The sequence below is a fragment of the Poecilia latipinna genome, unplaced genomic scaffold (assembly GCF_001443285.1).
Source record: "Poecilia latipinna isolate Pla-1442-1.1 unplaced genomic scaffold, P_latipinna-1.0 Scaffold869, whole genome shotgun sequence".
Taxonomy (NCBI): domain Eukaryota; kingdom Metazoa; phylum Chordata; class Actinopteri; order Cyprinodontiformes; family Poeciliidae; genus Poecilia; species Poecilia latipinna.
Window position 1 is genome coordinate 64,982 of NW_015113485.1, and position 23,788 is coordinate 88,769.

A 23,788-nucleotide genomic window follows, 5' to 3' on the forward strand; every position below is an offset into this window, starting at 1 on the left:
ATTATTCCATCTGTCCATCATGTGCATGAATTTTGCAACAATCTAAGTAGAGTAGGTTAACATATTTTCCTGCTGAATGTGAATTAAACATAATCTTCCCACTTTTTCTGTTCACTGTCAGGGTTTGCAGTTTAGATATCGATGTTTTTTTGTTTATCTGGATTGACAAATCTGAATTTGACCAGAAATTAATCACATTCTCATATTCTTCTAAAAGTTCTGAGGATTTAATTTTATCTTTAAAATCCAATTTGAAAAAAAGGATTGAACAGACACAGATGAAATCCGATTTGCACGAACCTCTGAGCTCGGTCCAAACCTGCTTCAGGTTCGTCAGTTCTGTCAGGAGGAATGGGCCAAAATCTCAGCAAACTATAACGAAAAGTTTTTGGAAGGAAACTCAAAATGTCTGTCCAAGGTCATAAACTTTAGAAGATGTTGAACCTGTTTTCTGAATTTGTAAAAAAAAAAAAAAAAAAAAAACAAAAAATTGGTAATTAGCAATTATCAATAATTTTAGTATGCGGGTATAATGTGATTTAATGTCTGACAGACAGCGGATCGTGTGTTTCCACCTGTAGGAGCTTTAACTTCTCCCCTTCAAGGAGACTCTCCTTTTTTCCGTCTCTAAAGTTTCATCATTGCTCTCTACATCAGCCGCTCCCACGTTGCATTGTCTGGAATTGATGACGCGCGACTGGTACCTGCGAGACATGCGTGCGTCTTGCGCCAGCCGCGCACGCGGCCTTTGTGGGGGGGGGTTAGCGGATGATGGGGATGCGGGTGCCATGGTAACAGGACGATTAGATCCGGACCTTTATATGCAGATTTATTTATTTAATTCTCATTTCAGCGCGCCTGTGTGGACGTGCAGGCTGTCGGAGAGAGAGGAGCGAATTGCGCGAAAGACCTTAAAACGCTCAACAAGTGCTTTTTTTGTTTTGTTTTGTTTTTGCTCTTTTCTTTTTGTCAATAATTGCGCTGGATACTCTTGATTCTGCGGAGTTGTGAGGACAAAGCCGCTTTCTTTTTCTGCCTGCTGGAGACATGTATCTGCTCTCGGAGAAGGACGCCGCCTGTTTTCTGGACAGAATGTCATTGAAAGTCGTGTGAAGTGCGGATGGAAACTGAAGCTGCTTCTGAAAGCCTGAAATAACGCGAACAACGGGACCAAGTTAACATTCTCCGCTCCCTCTGTCTGTGAGCGCTTCAGTCACGGGTGGACTTTCTTTCCCCTTTTTTTTTTTCCAGCGCACCTTCCATCATCATTTCTCTTCAGATGCTGACAAATGACTGCGTGTCGTGTTTTCCGAAAAAGCATGGGCTGAGATTTTTAGGGGGTTGATTTGGCTTGTGTGCGCCCCGCTGACCATGTCTCATTTTCCGTGTGCGTGTTTGTGGACGCGGTGTCAGGATGGATCGGTGCGCGTCGGAGTGTGAGCGTCTCTTTTGGTCGATACTTTATGTGCAATAACAGTCCCTCTGCTGCGACCGAAGGAGCGAGTGTCCTTGTCATTCATCCTCGGATGGATGTTCCGACCCAAGCATCCCTTACGTAACGACATGTGTGTTGGAGGTGAAAAAAGGCATTACTGGACGAGTGGTGTGGAGAAATAGGCGACGGCGACGGTCAGTGAGCGACCAGGACGCTTATCTACAGCAGACCGGAAAGCCGGTGCCGATATGACTGGCGCTGGAGCGCCGAGGGCGGCTGTGGAGAGGAGAGGGAGGGCCGCTGGCGGAGAGCAACCTTTCAAGGACGAGGAAGGAGGAACGATGGAGAAACATCTGTGAGGACAAACGAGACTCTTGAAGTGGGGGTGAAAATGTGGCTGCTGGCGTGACAGTGGGAAGAGTAAAGAATTCAATTATCTGCGTGGGGCCATTTCCAAGGGCACGGAGGTAAGGATGGCCACATTACCGGAGAGAGGCCGGGGGTGCGAGGAAGCAGCTCCAGGAGAATGAACACAGACTCGGGTTACTTTCCCCCCCATCATCTTTTGTTTTAATAAAAGCGACAGAGACATCTTTACCTATGTAGGATAATCTGAACAGGTGATCACAGCCTACAGGTTATAACACCATTCTCCCTGAGTGGGGATGGATGGGGTGGCGGGAGGTGTGGGCACCCCTGGCAGCGCTGGGGGCTCCGGGGGTGACACCCTGCCCAGGCGGACTGATGGGGAAGCAAAGCGGCGCAGTAAAGGCAGCCTGCCCTCCCCGGGCTACCGGCTGTCCCAGGCCTCTCTGGAAGGAGAGAAGGGCTCCTTCAGTGCAGACAGCTCCTCCATGAGTGGACGAGGCCGCCGCCCCTCCATCATGAGCTCCTCCCCCAGGGACAGCCTCCCCTTTCGTGCGGCAGGCACCCCAACCACCCCGGGGACCCTACCCATGGCACTACCACCTCCAGCAGCATCCTCCTCCTCCAGCTCTACCCATCCTCCTCCTGCTCTACGGTCTGTGGGCTTCGCAGCGTCCCGTGCCGCCCTGGCCCCCACCTCCTCCACCGGAACCGGGGTCATGGTGGTGGCCACCGGCGCAGAGACGACCACCACGGCCTGCAACACCACCGTGGCGGGGACCCCGGAGATGGCGTGCCAGTCTGGGCTTGGAGGGTTTGGGATGGGGCTGGACGGAGAAGACTACAGCAACTCCAACCAGAGCACCTTCATCCAAAGACAGTTTGGTGCCATGCTTCAGCCCGGAGTCAATAAGTTCAGTCTTCGTATGTTCGGGTCCCACAAAGCTGTTGCCATGGAGCAAGAGAGACTAAAATCAGCAGGAGCCTGGATCATCCACCCCTACAGTGACTTCAGGTAAACAGAAAACAACCAGCAAGCAACTGGTAGCAAATGGCACCTGTAGCACATCAAAGGCCGATTCTTTTGGGGAGAATCAGTTCAAACAAGTGGAATTGTGATACGTTTTTAAAAAGCACACTTGAAAGATAACGAAAGACACTCAAGAACAAACACAGCACAGAAATACTTTGGAGCTTAAAAGAAGGAAGACGATGAGGGAAGAGGGCAGGGCTAAAGGGATAGAGAGGATGTGGTGTATTAAAGAATAATAAAATCAGCAAAATCAGTCAAAAATAGTGATTCATGCAGCTTTGATGAAAAACAAGGTGAAGAAGTTCGGTGAAACAAATTTTACTTAGATCTTATTGTACAGTAAAGATCTCTTGTAGCAGTCTGTATCACAGTGAATTTGAAGAAACCTCTGACTGAAGACACTGCTTGCCTAAGGCAGTCTCTTGAAGAGGATGGTTAGGGTTGTCCATAATTTTCTTGAACTTATTTGAAATCCTTCATTACGAAGTGAAAATGGTGAGATGGCACCGTGACCCGGGGGGCACAAAATGCTAAAAAAAATATATATATATATATATATATATATATATATATATATACACAACAAGTTTATGAAAATAAGCACCCACGATTACCCATCTCCCCCTCCACATGGCATCTTTCTGCAGTTACAAATGGCTAATGATGCTGAAACTTGTGTCTGATTTGTAGCGTAGCGACAAATTAAGGTGATTTTTAAGGAGATAAAGACGTAATATTCAGTTTACATCTACTTACCCTTATCGGTGTTTATTATTCAATTTACAGAAATCCAAGCTTGTGATATTTGCTTAATACACTCTGTTAGAATTTTTTTTTTCTTCTTCTAAAATCATTTTTGGATGAGAAATATAAACAGAAATGAACCAATAATGTCACAAAATGTAATTTTCTCTAAATCAAATTAGAATAAAAAACCTGACCTGATTGAGAAAAATGGACGTCATTTTTGGTTCAGCGGTGCAAAAAATAATCCTAATTCTGTTTTAAAAAAACATAGACAACTTCCAAAAATACATTTTCTTTTAACTCAGTGTTGCTTGTGGTACTTTCTATTTGTACTTGGGAGTTCCCAGTAGTAAGTACTACTGGGAGAGCGCCCCCTTTGGTGAGGATGGTGTCTTTGGTTGTGTTTGGGGAGGAGTCCTGCTCCTGAGATGCTTAGCAACCAGTTGCTACATGACATATTTCTGGTCTCATGCAAGTGAGACTTCGTTTTAAATCTGACTAAATTTTATTGGTTCTGTTCACATGCATTTTCCTAAATCAAGCAATAACATGTGTCATATATATATTTTTTATTCTATCCTGTCATATAAAGGTAGATATTCACTGGGGGAGTTAATCCAGGCTTGTTTAGGAGCATTTCTCACTATAATCTCTAGAACTATGCAGGTGGACGTTGGAGGGACTGACAGCTTTCTGAATCTCCAGACACACTGCAGCAACAATGGATGACTTGATCCCCAAGGCTCCTGGCCCACTTTGAGTCATTAGGCACACACAGACTGTGTAATTTTTTTGTGTATATTGTCTGTCAATGCGATGATCGCCCCAGAGCTGTGAGGGATGGGCGTCGTCGCAGGTGAAACGATGAGCGAGGCTGATGAGGAGGTGAGCAGAAGGATGACAGGGGAGGTGCGGAGATGCTGATAGTGTTGTCGCAAGAGGACAATTTAGGATTTCTGCGTTATACTTACTGTGAATTATGCAGACTGAGCATGCATTATGCATTATTCACTCATACAACTTTGTAAGTACGTGTGATCTGGAGCGACACCTGAAGAATTATGCATGGCCAAGTGGCAGAAAAGAGGAAGTAAATTACAGCTAAAACAACCTCATTTGAATCATCCTTGTGCGAAAGCGTCTGTCAGGATATGTGTAGGAATGTGTGTGCATGTAGGGGTATCATTACTGAGTGTGCTGATAAGCTCCCCTCTTCCTACATAAAGAGACAAGCTACTCCTCCTTCACTTACAAGAATATATCAAGTGAATGACAATTAATCTATGTTTGTGCACAGCTTTTATAAAGATGATGGATGGTGGTGGACAGATGCAAGCAGGGAGACAATCACAGGTTCCTCAGGAGACACTTGGCCTCAATTACAGTAAAAAAATTAGTGTTCAGTTTGACATCAGCTGAGCAGGTATAGATGCAGGTCAGCGGTCGTCCAGCAGCTGTTCGTATTCAGAGAGGGAATGCTGATGAGGCGGCAGACACCATCTTTGATTGCATTTGCAATTCCTATTTGTGTGGAGTTCAAGCGAACACGACGAGTACAGACACATGCAGGTATGCTTGCTTGAATCAAGGACGTGACCCATGAAATGAGGTCAGAAATATCATCTATAAGGTTTTGTTTTGAAACAAATAATTTACCTATCATGTTTATATTTCAATTAAGTTGGAAAATGTTTTTTTACAGGATGCAAAAAGCTGAAGCAGACCAGAAGAAATTTCCCAAGTTACTAAATATATATGCACACAAGATCTTTAATTGACTATCTAGGGATAGTATGATCAAACCTTCATTTAAATGCAACAATTCTTCAAACGTTGTTTTAAAAAACAAACATAAATCCTATTAATAAAAGTAGAACAGGCAGCTCAAACACAAGAAAACAGGGATTTTACAGTAAGCAAAGTAAACATCCTTCTTCCAGACTCTATGACTGAACAGAGATTTGTAATTAAAACCTGGGTTACTGAATTTTCCCCAATGAAAAGAAACGTGTTAGATTTGCAGCTGCAAGGTGCTTGATTCATAGGTAATAAAAATATTTAAAATTAATCTGTTCTTTATATGTGAGCTAATAAATTACGTTTCTGGATTCTCCATTGGAAAAACAACAATGAAATAAGCCAAGCATGTAAATTTAATTTATTCAGCTTATTGTCCATACATCCATCCATCAATCATTCAGTCATTTTTTCTTCACATTTCTTTACACAAACCACGAGACATATAATGTAACATGCATGCACTGTTTTTGATCAAAATGTTTCTAGTTTTTTGTTGTTATTAACAAAAAAGCAATAAATAAAAACAGTAATTTTTGCTGTTAATTTTCTTAAAAAAATAAATAAATAACTGATCACAAAAGTAGTGCAGCTGAATCTCTTTAATGTTTGTTGCAAAGCTACAGCAGAAAATCTCCACGAGTGTTTTTCATGAGTGTTTTTCATCTAACCCGTCGTTTGGCTTAAAACGTAAAAGGACATATTTTGACCGAGCTCTATTCCTGGAAACACGCAGGATGTTATTCGTCTATAAATAGCGCCGACATGAACAACCAGTACGTGATTCACAGATTTATTGAGCTCTAATCAAAGTTAACGAGGTGTGAGCTTGAGGTCGGGAATACCGCTCCGTCTTTGCTGCAGGAAGCCTTGTTTGCGTTGCTGTCAATAATCCCCGTGTTTATCGCCAGTGATTACGAAGCGATGCATCTGTCAGTATAAATGACAAACTCTGAACGGGGAGCGCGAGCAGAAGCAGAAAAATGACTCACGCAAACTTAATCTTCATCAGTATTGGTGGTAGCCTCGCGCCATGAGGTCATTATTTGACTGAATTAAGGCTCAATATCAATCGAGGGCAGAGCTCCAGCGCGTTTTCTCAGCGAGGAACGAAACGGAGGAGAAGTTAGTCAAAGTGATGGATGAAGGGATTAGAAGAAAGGGAGACGGGGAAATGACAAGGACTGTCTCCAGATGATTGGATCGACTCTTCTTTCATACTTTAATCACTTTTGACATCCGAATGGCGTGATTTATTTGCTGAATTTATATCAGAGAGCTTAAATACGTCACTGAGAAATGTTCTCAAGCATGAAATGCAGACTGATGAGACCTCCCAAGGTTATTTTTCCTCTCATTTCATTCCTCTCTCTTTTCCCGATTCAGTTAAGGATCTCTTTTGTTCGTAAAGATGAAAAGATTGATTTATAATGTGTGCGCAGGGACTCCTTATTCATCACTGTAAAACTCTACATTTATTGACTCCCCTTTTATTACAGGAGCATAAGCTCTGTCTAAAGCTTTATTTTGAACAAATTTATTCAGCAGGGAAAGATTATCCCTTTAGGAAACAGTTGTTTTGAAGAAATCCATCTGTGTTTTCCAAGACTTATAAATCTCACCACAGCACTAAAATAGCTATTTTGAGAGTTTTAATGACCTTTTTAAACCTCTAACTTGTGACCATTCTACGTTACATAATAAATCATGACTAGAGTGTGTTGTCTTGGCTCAGATCCTGTCTCACTAAAAGGAGTTTGTCCAGTTAGGAGAATATTTCTCCTCTATGTTTCACGTCAGTTCTTGGTATTCTTGTCTCTGTTTTGTTTATACCGCCATTTTTTAAGGAACCACCATATTTGAGTGCACTTCTAGATTTATAGGTCTTGATGTGGCACAAATAAAAATACTGAAAGGAATGGTGGTGCTCATGATGTTGTTTATATGTTGGACAAGGAATTACTGCCAGTCCACAAACCAGAATCCTGTAGAAACCCTGAAGCCTGAGCTGAAGAAAGAAAAAAATCTACAGCAGGATTCTGGATGATCCAGACAAAAATGATCAAAGATCTATCACTCTGAATGCCCCATTTGAATATTACCAACAACTTTAAATGTATTAAATCTCTGAACATATGGAAAAATTAAGAGTCCACTGCTCAGAACCCCATTGAAAACCTCCTGGCTATTCCACCAAATATTAATTTCTGAACTCTTCCTAAGTTAAAACATCAGTATTGTTGTTTCTAAATGAATATTAACTTGTTTTCTTTGCATTATTTGAGGTCTGAAAGCACTGCATCGTCTTCGTTATTTTGACCATTTCTCATTTTCTGCAAATAAATACACAATTTTTGCTTGTAAATTTGGAGACATGTTGTCAATAGTTCATAGAACAAAAAAACAATGTTAATTTTACTCAAACATATAACTATAAACAGTAAAATCAGAACAACTGATAAGTTTAAGTGGTCTCCTATTTTTTTTTCCAGAGCTTTACATGTAAGTTAAATAAAAATTTGAGTATTTTATTAATGAAGAGGAACTTTTATGCATTGCTTATGTAATTTATGAGATGATATGTTATTGTAGATAAATGTGTTAGGAACTTTTAAGATTGTGTGGTGTGTGTTTTTTTCTTACTGGACAATATAAGATCAGTCTGTAATATCAGTCCTTTTGACATGTGATTGTAGGAAAAGCAGAGGTGTTACTAAAATATCTGTGTTCCTGTTGGTTACAAAAGAGCGAATCTATACAAATGTCATTTGTATTCTTATAATAATCCATTGACTGAAATACTCAGTGTAGACACGATTTGGACAAAATCTTACTGCTGTTTGACTGTGCTGTCAGAGCACATTATCCTTACAAAAAGCAGCAGTGGAAACAGAGCGACTTGACACAGCTGGAAAATATGTTGTGCATGTTAAACAGATTTAATGGAGCAGAACTATTGTGTTTGGATTTTACACACAGGCATTTGTGTGACAGGGTGCAATGTCACTCCAATTTTATCAACACATCTATTTTATACATCTTTTACTTCTGAAAAAAATTCTAACTATTCTAGAAACTAGAATATTTATGTTCTAGTTTCTAGAATATAAAAATGCCTAATCTGGACTGTAATTAAATGCAATATATAGCAAGGTTTGATCGAGACCTTCTTTCTGTATGTTTTACTTTGACAATTAAAAAAAAATAATAATTCAAAGTTGGAATAACAGAGAATATGATAGATTAAAATACCTTTTATTGTCCCAAATGGGGAAATTCAGGTGCAACAGCAGCAAATTGACAGGAAATCCAAGCATGTAGATTCAGACTAAGATAAAAGTATTACAATACTTTTGTAATACTTTTACAAAAGTATTACAAATGTAATACTTTTGTATTACTTTTGTAATTATTGTTGCAATAACAACAATAATTGTTGTTATTCCAACAATTCAAAGTTGGAATAACAGAGAATATGATAGATTAAAATACCTTTTATTGTCCCAAATGGGGAAATTCAAGTGCAACAGCAGCAAATTGACAGGAAATCCAAGCATGTAGATTCAGACTAAGATAAAAGTATTACAATATATATAAAAATAAGAATAATATAAAGTACAAAAAAGGCAAAATTACAGCATAATATACTACGAAGTTACAATAAAAACTATCAATGATAGGTCATTTTTCAGGCTTTCTGTAATCTTTCAAATACAAAAATATCATTTTGTATTTATCCTGCAGTCTGATGACATTTAAACTGAAGCTAAATTAAAATCAGCCCAGGAGAAACCTGGGCTGACTGGCCACTCAGAGAGGAAGAACCCATTACAGTAAACCAGACTGACTGGGGAAAGTTTAGCCTGATTTAATATCAGACAGTGATATTAAAGGTTTTCTGTGTTTTTATCTGGTTTCTGCTGTAGTTACAACCACAACACTTAGCAACTCTTACAATTTTTAACCATCAACTACAACAAAATCATTCCCAGACCAGCAAATATTACCAAAATTCCCATGTATAAATTCACCAGGGATGACTGAAGACATTTTCACCATCATGCAAATTGTTGGATGATAACAATCAGTGATCATTCACTGCTTCAGAAAAAAAGCTTTCTTCTTCTTCATCTTTACGTCTGTGTTGATGATGCATCTTTGAACTTTAAGGAAAATGGAGGTTTGTGGTTTTCTGCCTCCAGGTTTTACTGGGACCTGCTGATGTTGCTGCTGATGATGGGGAACCTGATCATCCTGCCGGTGGGCATCACGTTCTTTCGGGACGAGAACACCCCTTCATGGATCATCTTCAACGTAGTTTCTGACACTCTCTTCATGGTTGACCTGGTTCTGAACTTCAGGACCGGCATCATGAAGGAAGACAGCACTGAGATCCTCCTTGACCCAAGGTCAGTTTGAGCATATGGGTGTGTATTTTTCTTTATTTTTAGAATATCGGTAGATCCGACCTGTTTCCTTGGCTACCAGTAGGAGATAACGGTTCGGACATATTTGTATGCATGAGGGGAAAAGAGGTTCAGCCGGACTTTGTTCAAGTTCCAGTGTACTGCTGATGAATACTGAGTCCAGCAAACACCAGACTCACTTCCACAAACCCGCCCAGCCAGATGAGGCCTGCCTCTTCTCCTCCATCTTTATCCACCTCAGGGCAATCCGCCAGAAGTACCTGAAGACCTGGTTCCTCGTGGACTTTGTGTCGTCCATCCCCGTGGACTACATCTTCCTGATGGTGGACAGTCTGGACTCGGAGGTCTACAGGACGGCTCGGGCCCTGCGGATAGTCCGCTTCACCAAAATCCTCAGCCTGCTTCGTCTGCTGCGCCTGTCCAGGCTCATCCGCTACATCCACCAGTGGGAGGAGGTGAGTGGCGGACGCCGTGGACGAAGAGGACGCTTTCTTTGACAATTATGGCGTGTTGTTGGTTTTTTGTAAACTCAGGTTAAATGCTGGAAATAACTTCATTAAAAAAGATGCAAAATAGAGTCCAAGCTGTAAATTCACCCTATTCTTCCACAGATCTTCCACATGACCTATGACCTTGCTAGTGCCATGGTGAGGATTGTAAACCTGATCGGTATGATGCTGCTTCTGTGCCACTGGGACGGCTGTCTCCAGTTTCTGGTCCCCATGCTGCAGGATTTCCCTTCTGACTGCTGGGTTTCCAAGAACCTGATGGTGGTGAGTCTCCACCCGGGTCCAGTTTTTTAAAGATTTAACTCGTTCATTTCATGATAAACAGCATAGAAAGTCCAAGTTGAGCTTAATGAAACACTCAAGTGTCTGAACTTAAAACCAAAAGCTCCGATTTATTTTTGTGCTATTTTAGGTGACAAAATAACATGAAACAGTGGATGCTTGTGAATTAAAAGAACAATAATACATGGAGGGTCTGGCATGTTCAGGGTTGTTCTGCTACAGAAGAATCAGAGCTGTATGGATGTAAACATGGCGTTGATTGCATAATGATGAATTAATTGTAAGGATATAATTTTGAAAGACTAGAACTTGTGACATGGAGAAAAGATGTGTAAATTTATTAGGTCAGACATATTTGGACTTACTAAGCTTTGGTTTCTTCCTACTATTTGTAACTGGATTTGAAAGTATTGTTTTTATATCTATTATAATTATGTTTTTTTTTTGTTTTCTTCTATTTTTTTTCTCTGATGTATACATGTTTTAAAAATGAAGATTTAACTTAAGTTCAAGTTCCAGTGATAGTTTTTTTACGGTGTACAGAGTTTTACTATTTGTCTGGAACAAATGGTAAAACTTTTTTTTGCCATCTTGCCTTATTTCTCCTCTTTCCATTTGTGGCTGAATCCCAAACTACAAACATGACACATTATGTTTTCTTTTTTTTAAATAATGGCTTATGTCTTGGCACTCTTCCCTATAATCCAGATTTGTGGAATGCACATCTAATAATTATCCAGTCCACAGATTATCCTATCAGGGTTGTGGATTTCTGGATCTTCTCCAGAGCTGCTATGAGCCTCTTGGCTGCTGCTCTGATTATTGTTTCTTTGCCAGGCCTGTCAGCCTAGGTGAATGACCGCGTCTCGGAAAGTTTGCAGCTGTGCCCTGAACTGAGGTCTGCGAGATATTAAAAGACACGAGGACACTGTGTAATTACCTCAACCTGGCATAAACATTGCTACATTTTTCTCTCTGACCTGTGTTGTTCTCCATGACGCTGTTGGTTCACTGATGTTCTCTAACAAATCTCTTTGCTAAATTTAAACTAAGTTTAAACATGTACTGTAACTCTCTGAAGACAAGGAGTTGCAATAGATTTATTTAGAAGTACCAGATGTCGCACTTTCAGAGTTTTATTTGTAAAAATGTGGATAACCGCGTGTCCCTTCATTTTGTGTTGCTCTAGCACACATAATCCCAATAAAAGAAATTAAGTTTGTTGCAGCTGCAATGTGACAAAAATGATTAAAAGTCCAATTTGAATGCATTTCCATTTGCACTTTTTCTGAGCATGTTTGTGCACAATATTTGTTTCAGATGAAGGCAGAGGAGCTGATGTGTACACAGTGAAGCTGTTTATCAGATGTGATACAGTTTCCTCTTTATCTTCGTTAATTGGCTCATGCAGCAGCGCATCCTGCTGGAATAAGATTGACTATAATCATTAGGTAGAGAAAAAAAAAAGAAAAACGAAGGACTGTTTAATTAAAATTCTCAGCAGACATCAGGTAGATGTGTTGGTGCATGCAAACAACGGAAACCCACAGGCTTGCTTCAGTCAATCTGTAATTGTATGAACAGCTGACTCACGTCTCAGCGGTTGCCATGAGTAAAGGTTGCTAAGCAGGCTGATGTTCGGATTCTCCCCAGAGAAAGTTCCCACATCCTCTGGACCATTAGCATCACTTTATAATTGGACTCAAACAGGAGGTGCACACACACACTTACACACGTAGAAGCAACTCTTCCCTCCTTTTTTTTTTTTGTTCATTTCCAATCTTTGGTAATCTGAGAAAGGATTGGTGCTTTGTTTGCGTTTTGCTGTTATGGTCTCATCCAGGCTTTCTGAGGTGAAAAGAGGCAAGATTCATCTGTATTTTGACAAAATTGAGAATGCTTCCTGGCACCAATTCCTTAAACCACAGGTGTCAAACTCGAGGCCCGTGGGCCAAATCCGGCCCGCCTTAGCTTCTTATGTGGCCCTCTAGATTCTAGACTAAAGACAAAATGCATCAATGCAGCTTTTATCTGTTTGCTGCCAAATTATATCAATGAGTCCCTACGGTTTCTTGAGAATTATCGTGAAAATTTACACAAAATCAACAACTTGTGCTAACAATCTAGAGTTTAGTGCAGTTTCTTTTCAAAGATTGTCAAAAACTTTCTTACTTGTACTAAACAGCTGCCTCAGCCTTAACTGATGTCAGATTATAGCCCATGATCTATACAAGGAGTAATAAAAGTTGCATTTACCATCACAAATATTTCCAAATTAATACGGCAAACACTTTGATTTTTATTGCAAAAAAAACAAACAAAAAAAAAAATCACAAAATCCTGGAGGGACTGAAAAGATGTTCAATAATATTTAATCTAAAGGATTCATTGATATTTTAACAGTTTGTGAACAGGTTGCATCAATAAATCCTGGCAAAATTGGCCCTTTAAGAGCATCCAGGATCTGGATTTGGCTCAAAACGAAAAAGAGTTTGACACCCCTGCCTTAAAATAATGAACTCATTGCGTTTGTGTCCCCTCCTTTCTCTCAGAACGACACATGGGGTGTCCAGTACTCCTACGCTCTGTTCAAAGCCATGAGCCACATGTTGTGTATCGGGTATGGCGCCCAGGCTCCCGAGGGGATGACTGATGTGTGGCTCACCATGCTCAGTATGATCGTTGGCGCCACCTGCTACGCCATGTTCATCGGCCACGCCACCGCCCTCATACAGTCGCTGGACTCGTCTCGGCGACAGTATCAGGAAAAGGTGAAACATGACTGTCATCCATCTGCTGCTACACACCTGTTTAAATATTTATGAGATATATTTGGCACGATCTGCTCAATTTGCTTCTCTGCAACTGACCCGGAGTTACATTTTTAGGCCATCATGTGTGGCATAATCATGGCAAACAGGATGTTGTATTTTGCTCATTTTTATTTCAGGAAGCAATTGACATATTTAAATTTGAATATAAGTCTACTTTTTTTTTTCAAAATTTTAATTATTTAAACATTATTTTAGTGGCTGCTCTGCTGTTTCCTGTCTGTAAGAAAAAACATTCACTGATAAAAGATTGAGTGTAAAATTTTATTACACAAACTCATTTTTTAGCACTTCTCTTTAATCTTTAATGATTTTGTAAAATGCTCAATGTTCATGTAGTTTATTATGCCTCTGGGAATATTTGAAGCCCATAATTTATGGGAATATATAGTTTTTTATGTTAATTATTCTAAAATTTGTGAATGGAAACTAAGTAAATTTAGAATTTACTTACTTACATCTAATTTCCACAGTCAGTCATGTCTTATTTAAAGTCACAGGTTTAGACTGATCAGCATCTCACAACAGAGAGGTAACACTGGTGGCTTTCATTTGCTTGATTGAAAAGCAAGAGGAGCTTTATTATTGTTAAATTCAGATATGCTTTTTGAATCTAGAAAATCTTATGTTGCTTAGTAGAAAAAGTCAAAGCATTTGACTTTTTCTATGCTTGCTTTTTGCATCTTTTCATCTCACCTGCAGCAGCAATGATGTTTGAAATTCTAGCTATTGGCTTACAAGTTAATTCCTCCACTTAGTTAATGGAAGTTTTAGCAAAAAGCTCAGGTTTAACTGTTTAATTGTCATAATAAATCAATTAATCGCATGATAAATTAAAACAAACTCAATAATTTCCATTGGGATGATTTATCGTTTATCTCTGTTTTCTGTCTTTCTACCAAAAACTAGATGATAAAAGTCTTCAGTTTGGTGCTTTGGTCTCGACTCGCCCCTTTTTGAAAAACAATTTTGTTTACAAAGGCTTCAAAATTCATTTTATTTGTTGTTTTGTTTATTTATCTTGGATATTTAAAATCTCTTCCAGTTCCATTGCTAAATGAAAGTTTACTGATATTTGAGATTGAGAATGTGTTCTTGCCTTATTATTATGCTATTACCACTATATTATTCAAATATGATCTCAAAACAACAAAATTATCGTTTATCACAATAATTTCTGGTACAATTTATCAGCCAGCAAAGTTTATCGTGACAGACTTAATGTCAAATTCAGATGGTTAATCTGTTAGCTTTGGGGGCCTTTAACTTTATCACATATTTAAACACATCAAACAGCCTTTCTATGCAGTCAGGCTTATACCCCAACACACAATTTAATTTCTTTAAGGTTATAGCATTTCAGCAACAAAGTTTGTTGATATAATTCCTCTATAACTGAACGCACCTAAAAGTAATTTTTAACAGGCCAAAATACACAATAAGAAATATTACCCAGTAACCGAACTCCTCTTATAACCATTTTTGTTTTTATTCGACTCAATGCAGTGACAGTTTGTTTGCACTTTGCTCATATAAAATGGAGTAAAAATTTATCAAATGTGATTTGGTTTGTTATTTCGAAATTTAGTCATTCTGCGAGTTCAGTACATTTGCTCTTTCCTACACAGCCTCCTGTTTTGGTTTGAGAGTCCCAGTTTGGCCTCATCGGCTTACAGAAACAAAGACTTACTGTGAATTTATTATTTTTAGCTTCCACTTATTAGACCCTCCAGATTCATCTACATCACTATGGTTTCCCCTTTAAACTTCAACTAAACCACAGTCTCAAGGTGTGGTGGTTTGTCATGAAATTAATCAGGGATTTTATGATTAGTTGTTTAGTTTTGTGGAGCTCCATAAAGCAGCTAATTTCACTCAATAAGCGGTTGCTTTCCTGCGAAAATGACCTCTCGAAGTGAATGTTTTTCTTTTGTAACTGCAGTACAAGCAGGTGGAGCAGTACATGTCCTTCAACAAGCTTCCTGCCGATCTGCGGCAGAAGATCCACGAGTATTACGAGCATCGCTTCCAGGGTAAAATGTTCGATGAGGAGAACATTCTGGGAGAGCTCAGTGAGCCACTGAAAGAGGTGATGAATTCATGAACGCCCACTTGGTTTGTTCCTGCCTCCAGCGCATCGTGTTGACTTTCAATCTCTTCTTATTTTCATTTAGGAGATTGTCAGCTTCAACTGCAGCAGCCTGGTGGCAAACATGCCGCTGTTTGCCAACGCCGATCCCAACTTTGTGACCGCAGTGCTGACCAAGCTCCGATTTGAGGTGTTTCAGCCAGCTGACTTCATCATCCGTGAAGGAACCGTTGGTCGTAAGATGTACTTCATCCAGCATGGACGGGTCAGCGTACTGACCAGAGGCAACAAGGAAACCAAACTGAGTGATGGGTCCTACTTTGGGGGTGAGGACTTTGTTTTCGTACAAAATAAATGCTTGTTTTAGCTGTTTTATGAATTCACTTGCATTCCTTTCTTCTTCAGAGATCTGCTTGCTTACTCGTGGACGAAGAACAGCCAGCGTCCGCGCAGACACATACTGTCGCTTGTACTCTCTCAGTGTGGACAGCTTTAACGAGGTTCTGGAGGAACACCCAATGATGCGACGAGCCTTTGAAACGGTCGCTGTTGACCGTTTGGACCGCATTGGTAATTTCTGATTTTTCTGGTTGCTATTTCTCTTTTCACTCTTCTAAATAATGCAATTATCAATCTGTGTTCTTGAATTTACCAGGCTCTTTCATGATTGTCATCAAATGGGTTAAAAAGAAGGATCACTGAAGACAAAAGCAAATTAGCTTGTTCACCTTGGATCTCTCTATTAGAGTGGTTTATACCCTGGTTAATTTCAATAGCACCTTTTTCACCTGTGAGAAATAGCAATTATATAGAGCACAAAAGTCTTCAGAGCCTTCAGAGGCATAAGAAATGCTAAAAACAGTTTGTGTTTTTAGCACAGTTAAGGTGCTTAACCACGGTTAAGGTCGTAAAAAATGAGACAGATCAGTAAATTTGGTGGTTTTACTCCTCTACAGGTAGGAAGAACTCTATGCTCCTGCGAAAGTCGTCCCAAGGTGGTTCTCTCGGCGGGAGTATGGGTCGTGGCGGAGGCCGTAGTGGAGGCGGTTCTGGAGCTGGCCTTGCAGCAAGTGGTCTGGGCTCCTGCGACAGCATGCTGGTGCAGCAGATTGTGAAGCATGACAGCATGCCAGCCATGCAGGACACCATCGCAGCTGCTGCCGCAGGAAGGAGCGGGATAATTGGAGGAAGTGGCACGGTGTCCCCTCGTCCCCGCCCTGTCATCTGGGCACCGCTTGTCCATGCTCCCCTGCAGACGGCTGCTGCAACCAGTAATGTAGCCATCGCTCTTATGCACCAGCAGCAGCAGCAACAGCAGCAGCTTCAGCAGCTGCAGCAGCATGCTCTTGGAGCCGGTTTCTTCTTGCCGTCTCCTATGATTTCTCCTTCACCCTCATCCACTTTTCCTCTTTCTCCTCCCCGCGCTCCTGTGCTGCAGCCCCTTCGCCCTTCAGTGAGCTCTCTTATTGGGATGATGGCAATGGGAGGAATGAGTGGCTTCTCCCCAAGAGGATTTCCACTCTCACCCTCAACTATGGGTCCTCCAGGTGGGGTAACATCACCTCCAGTTGCCAAAACACCACCCACTTCAGCTTCTTCTGGACCAACTTCTGTTCAGCAAGGACGGACGGTTATCTATGGTCCCCGTTTTCAGGCTGATCACCCCTCAGTTGGAGCTGGGGCACTTGTAACACCACCGGCAGGAGTTCCAGGCTCACCACTACACAAGGTACCACCCACCAACCCACCTGCATCCTCCAGTGGCCCATCGGATGGAATCAGCTGTCAGCAGGGTGCCAAAGAGGCTCTTCTACGTCATGGGGTGAGCAGTTGTCAGGGTCTGCCAGCACTGGGGAGGCTAACCCAAGAGGCAAGGCTCCTGTCAGCTTCGCAGCCCACTCTTCCTCACCGCTCCTGGGCCGCTGTGCAACCTCATCCTCCTCTCCATCGGAAGGCCTCTGGAGGGAATTTGTTGGCGGCTCCTTTCCTGGCAGGACAGCTGGCAAGAGGTAGCAGTGCAGGCATGTTGACCAATAACCCTACACTACAGCTGGTGACAAACATACCATTGAATGCCCAAGTACAGGCCGCAGGTCCTATTCAGCCGGCTGTGCCACAGGCAATCCCTGCAAACACAGCCTCTGTGCCCACAGCTGCACACATCCCCTCTACACCTTTCTTGCCGTCTTCTTCCCCTCCAAAGCAGACCTCTCTCTCCTCTGTTACCCCGTCACCTACTCCTTCTTCTCCGACACCTATTCTTACCCAAACACCTCGACCAAAGCCGATTCCTTCGACATTGTCCTGCTGCTCCTCCCCACCCTCAGCAAGTCCGTTGTCCACACCCCGACCCAAACCGGTTCCTACACCGTCTCCCCGCTCTTCCTCTCCCTCTCCATCCTCCACACCTCCTCCCTCAGCTGTTTCTACCCCAGTTCCTCTGGCTCAACCTTATGGGCCCAGATCATCACTTACATCTTCATCTCCCCCATCCTCTGTGCTCTCCTCTTCTCCACCACATCCCCAGAGCCCCAGAGCCAAAGCATCCAACACACTTCCTTCTGCCTCTCCGCTGTCTGGCCACAGCCCTACCTTGACCCCAACTGTGTCACCAATACCCACTCCCACTCAGACAACCCGCACCCGACCTTCTACTCCTACTCAGACACTTCCTCCTACATCGTCCCCGTCTCCTTCTGGGCCCTCCTTTAGTAAGTCCCAGAGCCCCACACCTTGCCTCCAGCCCTCCGTCTCTGGCTCACCCAGGGTTTCTGCCTCAAGCAAGACCCCAAAGCAGACTTCCCCTCTCAACCCCATTCAGTCATCAGCCCCAGCCTCAACACCTCTTATTACAAACTCTCCAACAAAAGTCACTTTCTCAGTTCATCCTGTGAAGCAAACCTCTCCTGTCCTTTCTCATAGTCCTACTTCAGGCTCCAAACAAAGCCCTTCAACGACATCATCCTCAGCAACTTCATGTCCCAGCCAAAGCTCCTCAAACCCTTCCTCCATTTCTACCAATTCCTCCACCACCACAGCCTCTCATCAACAAGCTTCCACCGCTGCAGCCAACCAGACAGCACACACACCCACCTCGCCAAAAGGGGGGAAGAAAGACCCTCAGCTGGCAGTCACCAGAACAGACTCGGAGGGACTAAGGCACAAACTGCCTGCTAACATGTAAGAGGAGGAAAAATATTTCATTGACTTTTTGTGCTGCAACCAGTGCTAAATACCAGAGCCATGGATGTGCAGACTTGAGTCAAACTTGCCACCAGGTAGCCCATGATCTCACATGAACAGTTCATACATGTTGAATTTACTCTAGGATGTGGTTGACTTAGAATATCAGGTCTTCATGGGACTTTCAGCAAAGCCATCGATTGGGAAGGACTTCATGGGAGCAACCAGTGGGTCTTACTCGCTAAGAGGAGCGTCTACTGAACATCCAAATGTATAAATTCGTGTCTGTGTTAGTGACTGTTGGAGCAAGCAGGTAAGCGGAAGTGGAAATACGTTGCACTGTATTTACGGAGTGGATGAGGGTAGGCATGGGCAGGTCAGAGTACCCTGAGGTTTTAATCAGGCACTTCTTAAAAAAATATTTTATCCCTTGTCCAGCTGTTGCTGCTGAACAGCTGGCTGAAAGCTGCTGCATCTTTTTTTTTTTTTACCAAGAAAGACAAATCCTGTTGCTTAAAAATGAAAGAGGTGCCACCTATCAGTCTTATTGAGGTAACTGTTTAACAACAATAGTTGGTATGCTACATGATAATCAACTCCATGTCCTATTTGAACAAATAGCTTGATTAATCAATCAGACCACAATTATTTATACCTCTGGCAGACTTAGATTTAAAATACCCGTTTGCTTTTATCAGAAACCAGTGGAAATGTGTAGAAAGTTGGTCAGCAGTTACAAGAAATATCTGATGGCTGCCATACCTATTCAGGCTTTTCCATTCGTTATTGACAAAGGGTTGAATAATTTTCAATATGCCTTTTTTTTGATAAAATGAAAATAAAGACAGAAATGTTGTCTTTTTAAATAATTATACTCTTTTAATCTTTTGTCATGTTCCCTATCAAAAATAAAATTCTTGTTTGAATGAAAATAACCGTAAACCTAAATAGTAAAAGGGGAGAATGAACTATATGTTTCTCTACAGAGAAAAATAAATAAATGAAGAGCAATTACATTTACTTAGCACCTAACAATAAATTAAACAGTTTTTATTATAGAATTTTACTTTGGCGTTTCAAAATAAATATACTGCCAAGTAAATGTTATAAAAATCTATGTTATAAATCAGTATTGTTTTGTTATTATTATTTTTATGTTATCTTATTTATTTAAATGAAAGCAATTGGATCATGGAGGGCATATTTAATTTTTTAAAAAGTGGTATTTTAACACAAATTTTCCATTAAAATCTCAAACCAGCCCATGCCAACTCAGCAGGGTTATTTACAGCAATATTTATTAACAGTTCCACTCATTGGTAACAAGAAATCTTCTTTGCAGTGACTGTAAATGTGAGAAAATGATCATTTTATTGCTGTTGGGGTGAAAGGTCACTGTGATAGAGCAGCAGACACTCCTTGGTTTCCAGCTCCAACTCCCTCTCGCTTACCATTCTTCACCAAAATGTAATATTTTCTCATCGGAATGAAAAGAAAACAACTTTACTGAAACTCACTGTAAACTTGATGCTCATATGAATTTGAATAATTAGGAGCAGTACACTGGTAGTTTTGTTGTCCCTGGTGTGTGTGGTGTTTAGTTTTTGAACAATACGAAATCCTAAAAACCTACATGTTCACGCTGACAGCTTCTGTAAAACTGTGCTTTTTTTCTATGTGCGCGACGCAACGCTGCTCTGCTGTGCACCGAGGCTCAGATGATTTTGTTCCACCCGGCTTCCTGTAGTGTGGGTCTGTTGTGCGCTTCCTCACCGTCGGCCCCTTTGTCTTTCATCTTCTGTCTGTCTCGCTGCCTTTCATCTGATTTTACAGCTCTGGTTGCTAACAGTTCCTTTGACGCTCGCAAACTCCCTCTCCCTCTTTCTCTTGGTTTGCCCAACACTTTGCTCGCCACTGCCGTCGGCCTCGTCTTCAGTTGGCGGCGCCCTCCTTATGTCGCCGTGTGACACTGTTTCAGCACCGTTTCCAGTGATGTTTGATGTTTTCTGTGGGTAGCAACAAGACATTTCAATCTTGACCCTTGATACCATGTTGCCTAGACTATATATGTATATATATTTAAGGACCAAATGTTTTATTTTTATTTATCACAGCTTTAGCTTTTGAAAAGAAAAAGTAGCAAACGATGCTGCCAAATGAACATGTTGAGTGTGGCTCTAAGGATGATGGTAATGTGTGTAATGATGATGAGGAGAAGTTGCTGCTGGTGTACATCTGGATGTAAGAATAAAACAGATTTAGTATCAACTTGCGTTCCCCTGTATTCTCATTCCCAAGCTCAGAGCCGTTTAGATTTTCAAACTAAACATTTGGTTTTTTCACCACAAACAAATCAAAAAGGACAAAACATGAAACAATGAACACGTATTGTAAAATGTCATGAGTTCGGAAAAGGATAAGTATTTTAAAAGCTGCTTTATGCATTGGAATGTTTCAGAACCAGTGAAACCTAGTCAGATTTGGAGGTTTTCCTTTTTGATCAAATTTTCTAAAGTTTATGGTTTCCACTCAAAAACATTAAGCTTGTTATGTTTAAGTCACTTTCTTTTAATATGTCTTTACACTTCAACGACGCCGCCGTTCCAAATGCAACATCAACCTCCAGATAGCAGTTGACTCTTTTGTTTTTCTTTATTTTAAATCTTAATAAAACAATTGCTCTGATTGATCAACATTGTTTAAAATTGCAAACTGCAGCCAGAGTTGCTATATTTGTTGCAGAAAAGTGTTCAGTTGTTTGATCTCATTTCAGATTAACGTGTCATTCTTGGATATTTAAGTATCTTTAAAAAGGTCGTTTTTGATGAGGCTTAGATGGCTAAAAGAGTTTAACTTCAGATAAATCTATTTTTTAAAAAAAGCAGCCTACTTAATAAACTTGCAGAGTGCGTTCTTCACTCAGGCTAAAGTGTGAAAGCGCCTGCAAAGAACACAAATTACCATAAGCAGAGGTGAAAACAACTGTAACACTGTTCTTCCTGCTAATTTACAAGCTATCACTTCCACTGTAGCGCAGGTGTCTGCTACAGGAAGTCAGAGAAGGAGAAACTCAAAACTCTAAAAAGCTCTAAAAGTCCACTTTGAGGAAATTTATAGTTGTAAGCACCATTCAGCTCATACTACACATATTTGCTCTCATGCCGTCCCCACAACCCTAATTAATCCTGTCAGGATACAGGCAACATTTCCAGGTGTTAAATTAGTTTTTGCTTTTTACATGTGTGAAAAGGAATGGACCGGCAGTGTTTAATGATAATCCTGTAAATCAGCATCCATACATAAGCAGCTGTTTTGACACATGATCAATACAGTGAGTAGTTTTCAGGGTGTTGCTGAGGACGTGGCTTTAATTTTAACATTATTTGTCAGCATGGTAAAGGTTACTTCAATCGTGACTCATATGCAGTTGAATAAGTCATTTGATATTACTCACCCATGAAATAAAAGCTAGGTTATCACGTTTATCTCTCAGACATATTAACAACCCTCAGTCTTTTCAGTAAAACACAATGTAGAGTCATATTTCTAAGGGAGCAATGTAAGGGTTTCAGAAAAATACTGGTAATTCGTGAATTTCCAAGGACACTGTGAAAAACATTCTGCTTTATATCTGCACAGCTCAAGGGTATCTGATCTGAAACCAAACAAGCACCTTCTTAGATTCTCCACATTTCAGATTCTGTTCAGTTAGAGTTTCTAAATATTTCATCGAATCTCCCGTATGCTGCAACAGAGAAAAATATAAAATACAACCCGCCCTCTGCCACAAAACCTCCATTTCAATTAATCAAAATAACACAAAAATTGGTTAAAATGTAGAGAGAGAATTCTTTGACGATTTAAGCTGAAGTACACATTGAGTGAAAACTACCCGTCACCACGACCTTTGGTTTCCCTAAAATTACCCAATGATTACACATTTTCACTTCATTTCCTCTGCGTCGTCAGGGTGGATTCACATGGAGTACCACTTCAAACTTGAGTGTGACCCTTGTGACTCTGATCTTTGAGAAACTGAGGCTGTGACTCAGCCTCACCAATGTGCGATAAAACAACTTCCAGTGTGCATTAACGAAAACCCTCCGCAGATTGTCATGATGCTCTTTCTCCTGGAACCTTAATCCTTCTCCTCCCAGCAGAGACCAGACTCATTCAGATTCAAGGTTAAATTTGGGAACCTTGAAGGTTTGTTTGAATCCCAGCCTTCGATTTGTAGAGACATACCTGCTTCTCCTTCGTTTGCGATGCCACTGTTTCACATTTGTTCTCTCTCTGCTCTCATTAGTAGTCAGGGAGTCTGCAGCAGCTTCTCGTCATGCTTGAAACTACTGATTACAAATTCATGTACAGTAAAGTAGCTGTAGAAAAAATTGCTGTATGAATACCACTGCAGTTTATTTACAGACACAATCTGTGATGCTGAATTTTCATTCAGAAACCCTCATCTAATCTCATTTTGAATGCCTTTAATACATGGAAAATCAATAGAATTGCAGATACTGAAGGCAGATTTGTTGGTATGAAATGTAATAACTTCTGTAATTTCAGATGTATGAGAAAAATTATGCTTAGCTTGATAAAAATCTTGATAAAAGTCAATACAGGGCAAATATAAAGTATTTGCCCTTCTATTGTGAGACAGTAGAGCTGAATTTCATAAAGAGGTTTATTCTGTATCTGCTGAAGTTACTGGCAAAAATTGTGATATTTTCATTTTCTTCTCAGATCTGGAAAATATTGACATGAAATTTCTTCCCACTTTTCCAGGCACCGTAAAATCACTTGTTCCTTCAAAAGGTACTGCCTACAAAATGTTACGTTAAGGCCACAATCATTTTTGTACTTACATTGCTTGAATTATTCACATGAATTAAATAAAACCAAATTGTAATTGGTGTTAAATTTGGAACAGTCAAGGATGCTGTTAAACTTTTGCAAATTGAGTGTAGATGTTAATATTTATATTTTTTATTAGTTTTTTTAACCTTCAGGAAAATCTGAGTTGTAGATTTCACAGTGACCACTAGATGGCGGAAGTGCTTTAAAAATCATTCACACACAACCGGAA

At 40.7% G+C, this 23,788-nt stretch overlaps 1 protein-coding gene across 1 annotated transcript; it reads left to right on the top strand.

Moving 5' to 3' along the window:
* Window positions 1-784: 784 nt before the first annotated feature.
* Window positions 785-20,967, top strand: LOC106957050 (potassium/sodium hyperpolarization-activated cyclic nucleotide-gated channel 2). The gene is made up of 9 exons (XM_015048228.1): window positions 785-2,816; window positions 9,581-9,787; window positions 10,047-10,260; window positions 10,417-10,578; window positions 13,149-13,367; window positions 15,370-15,516; window positions 15,602-15,842; window positions 15,922-16,086; window positions 16,473-20,967. The coding sequence occupies exons 1-9, from the start codon at window positions 2,101-2,103 to the stop codon at window positions 18,698-18,700; spliced, it is 4,299 nt and encodes a 1,432-aa protein (XP_014903714.1). The 5' UTR covers window positions 785-2,100; the 3' UTR covers window positions 18,701-20,967.
* Window positions 20,968-23,788: the final 2,821 nt, after the last annotated feature.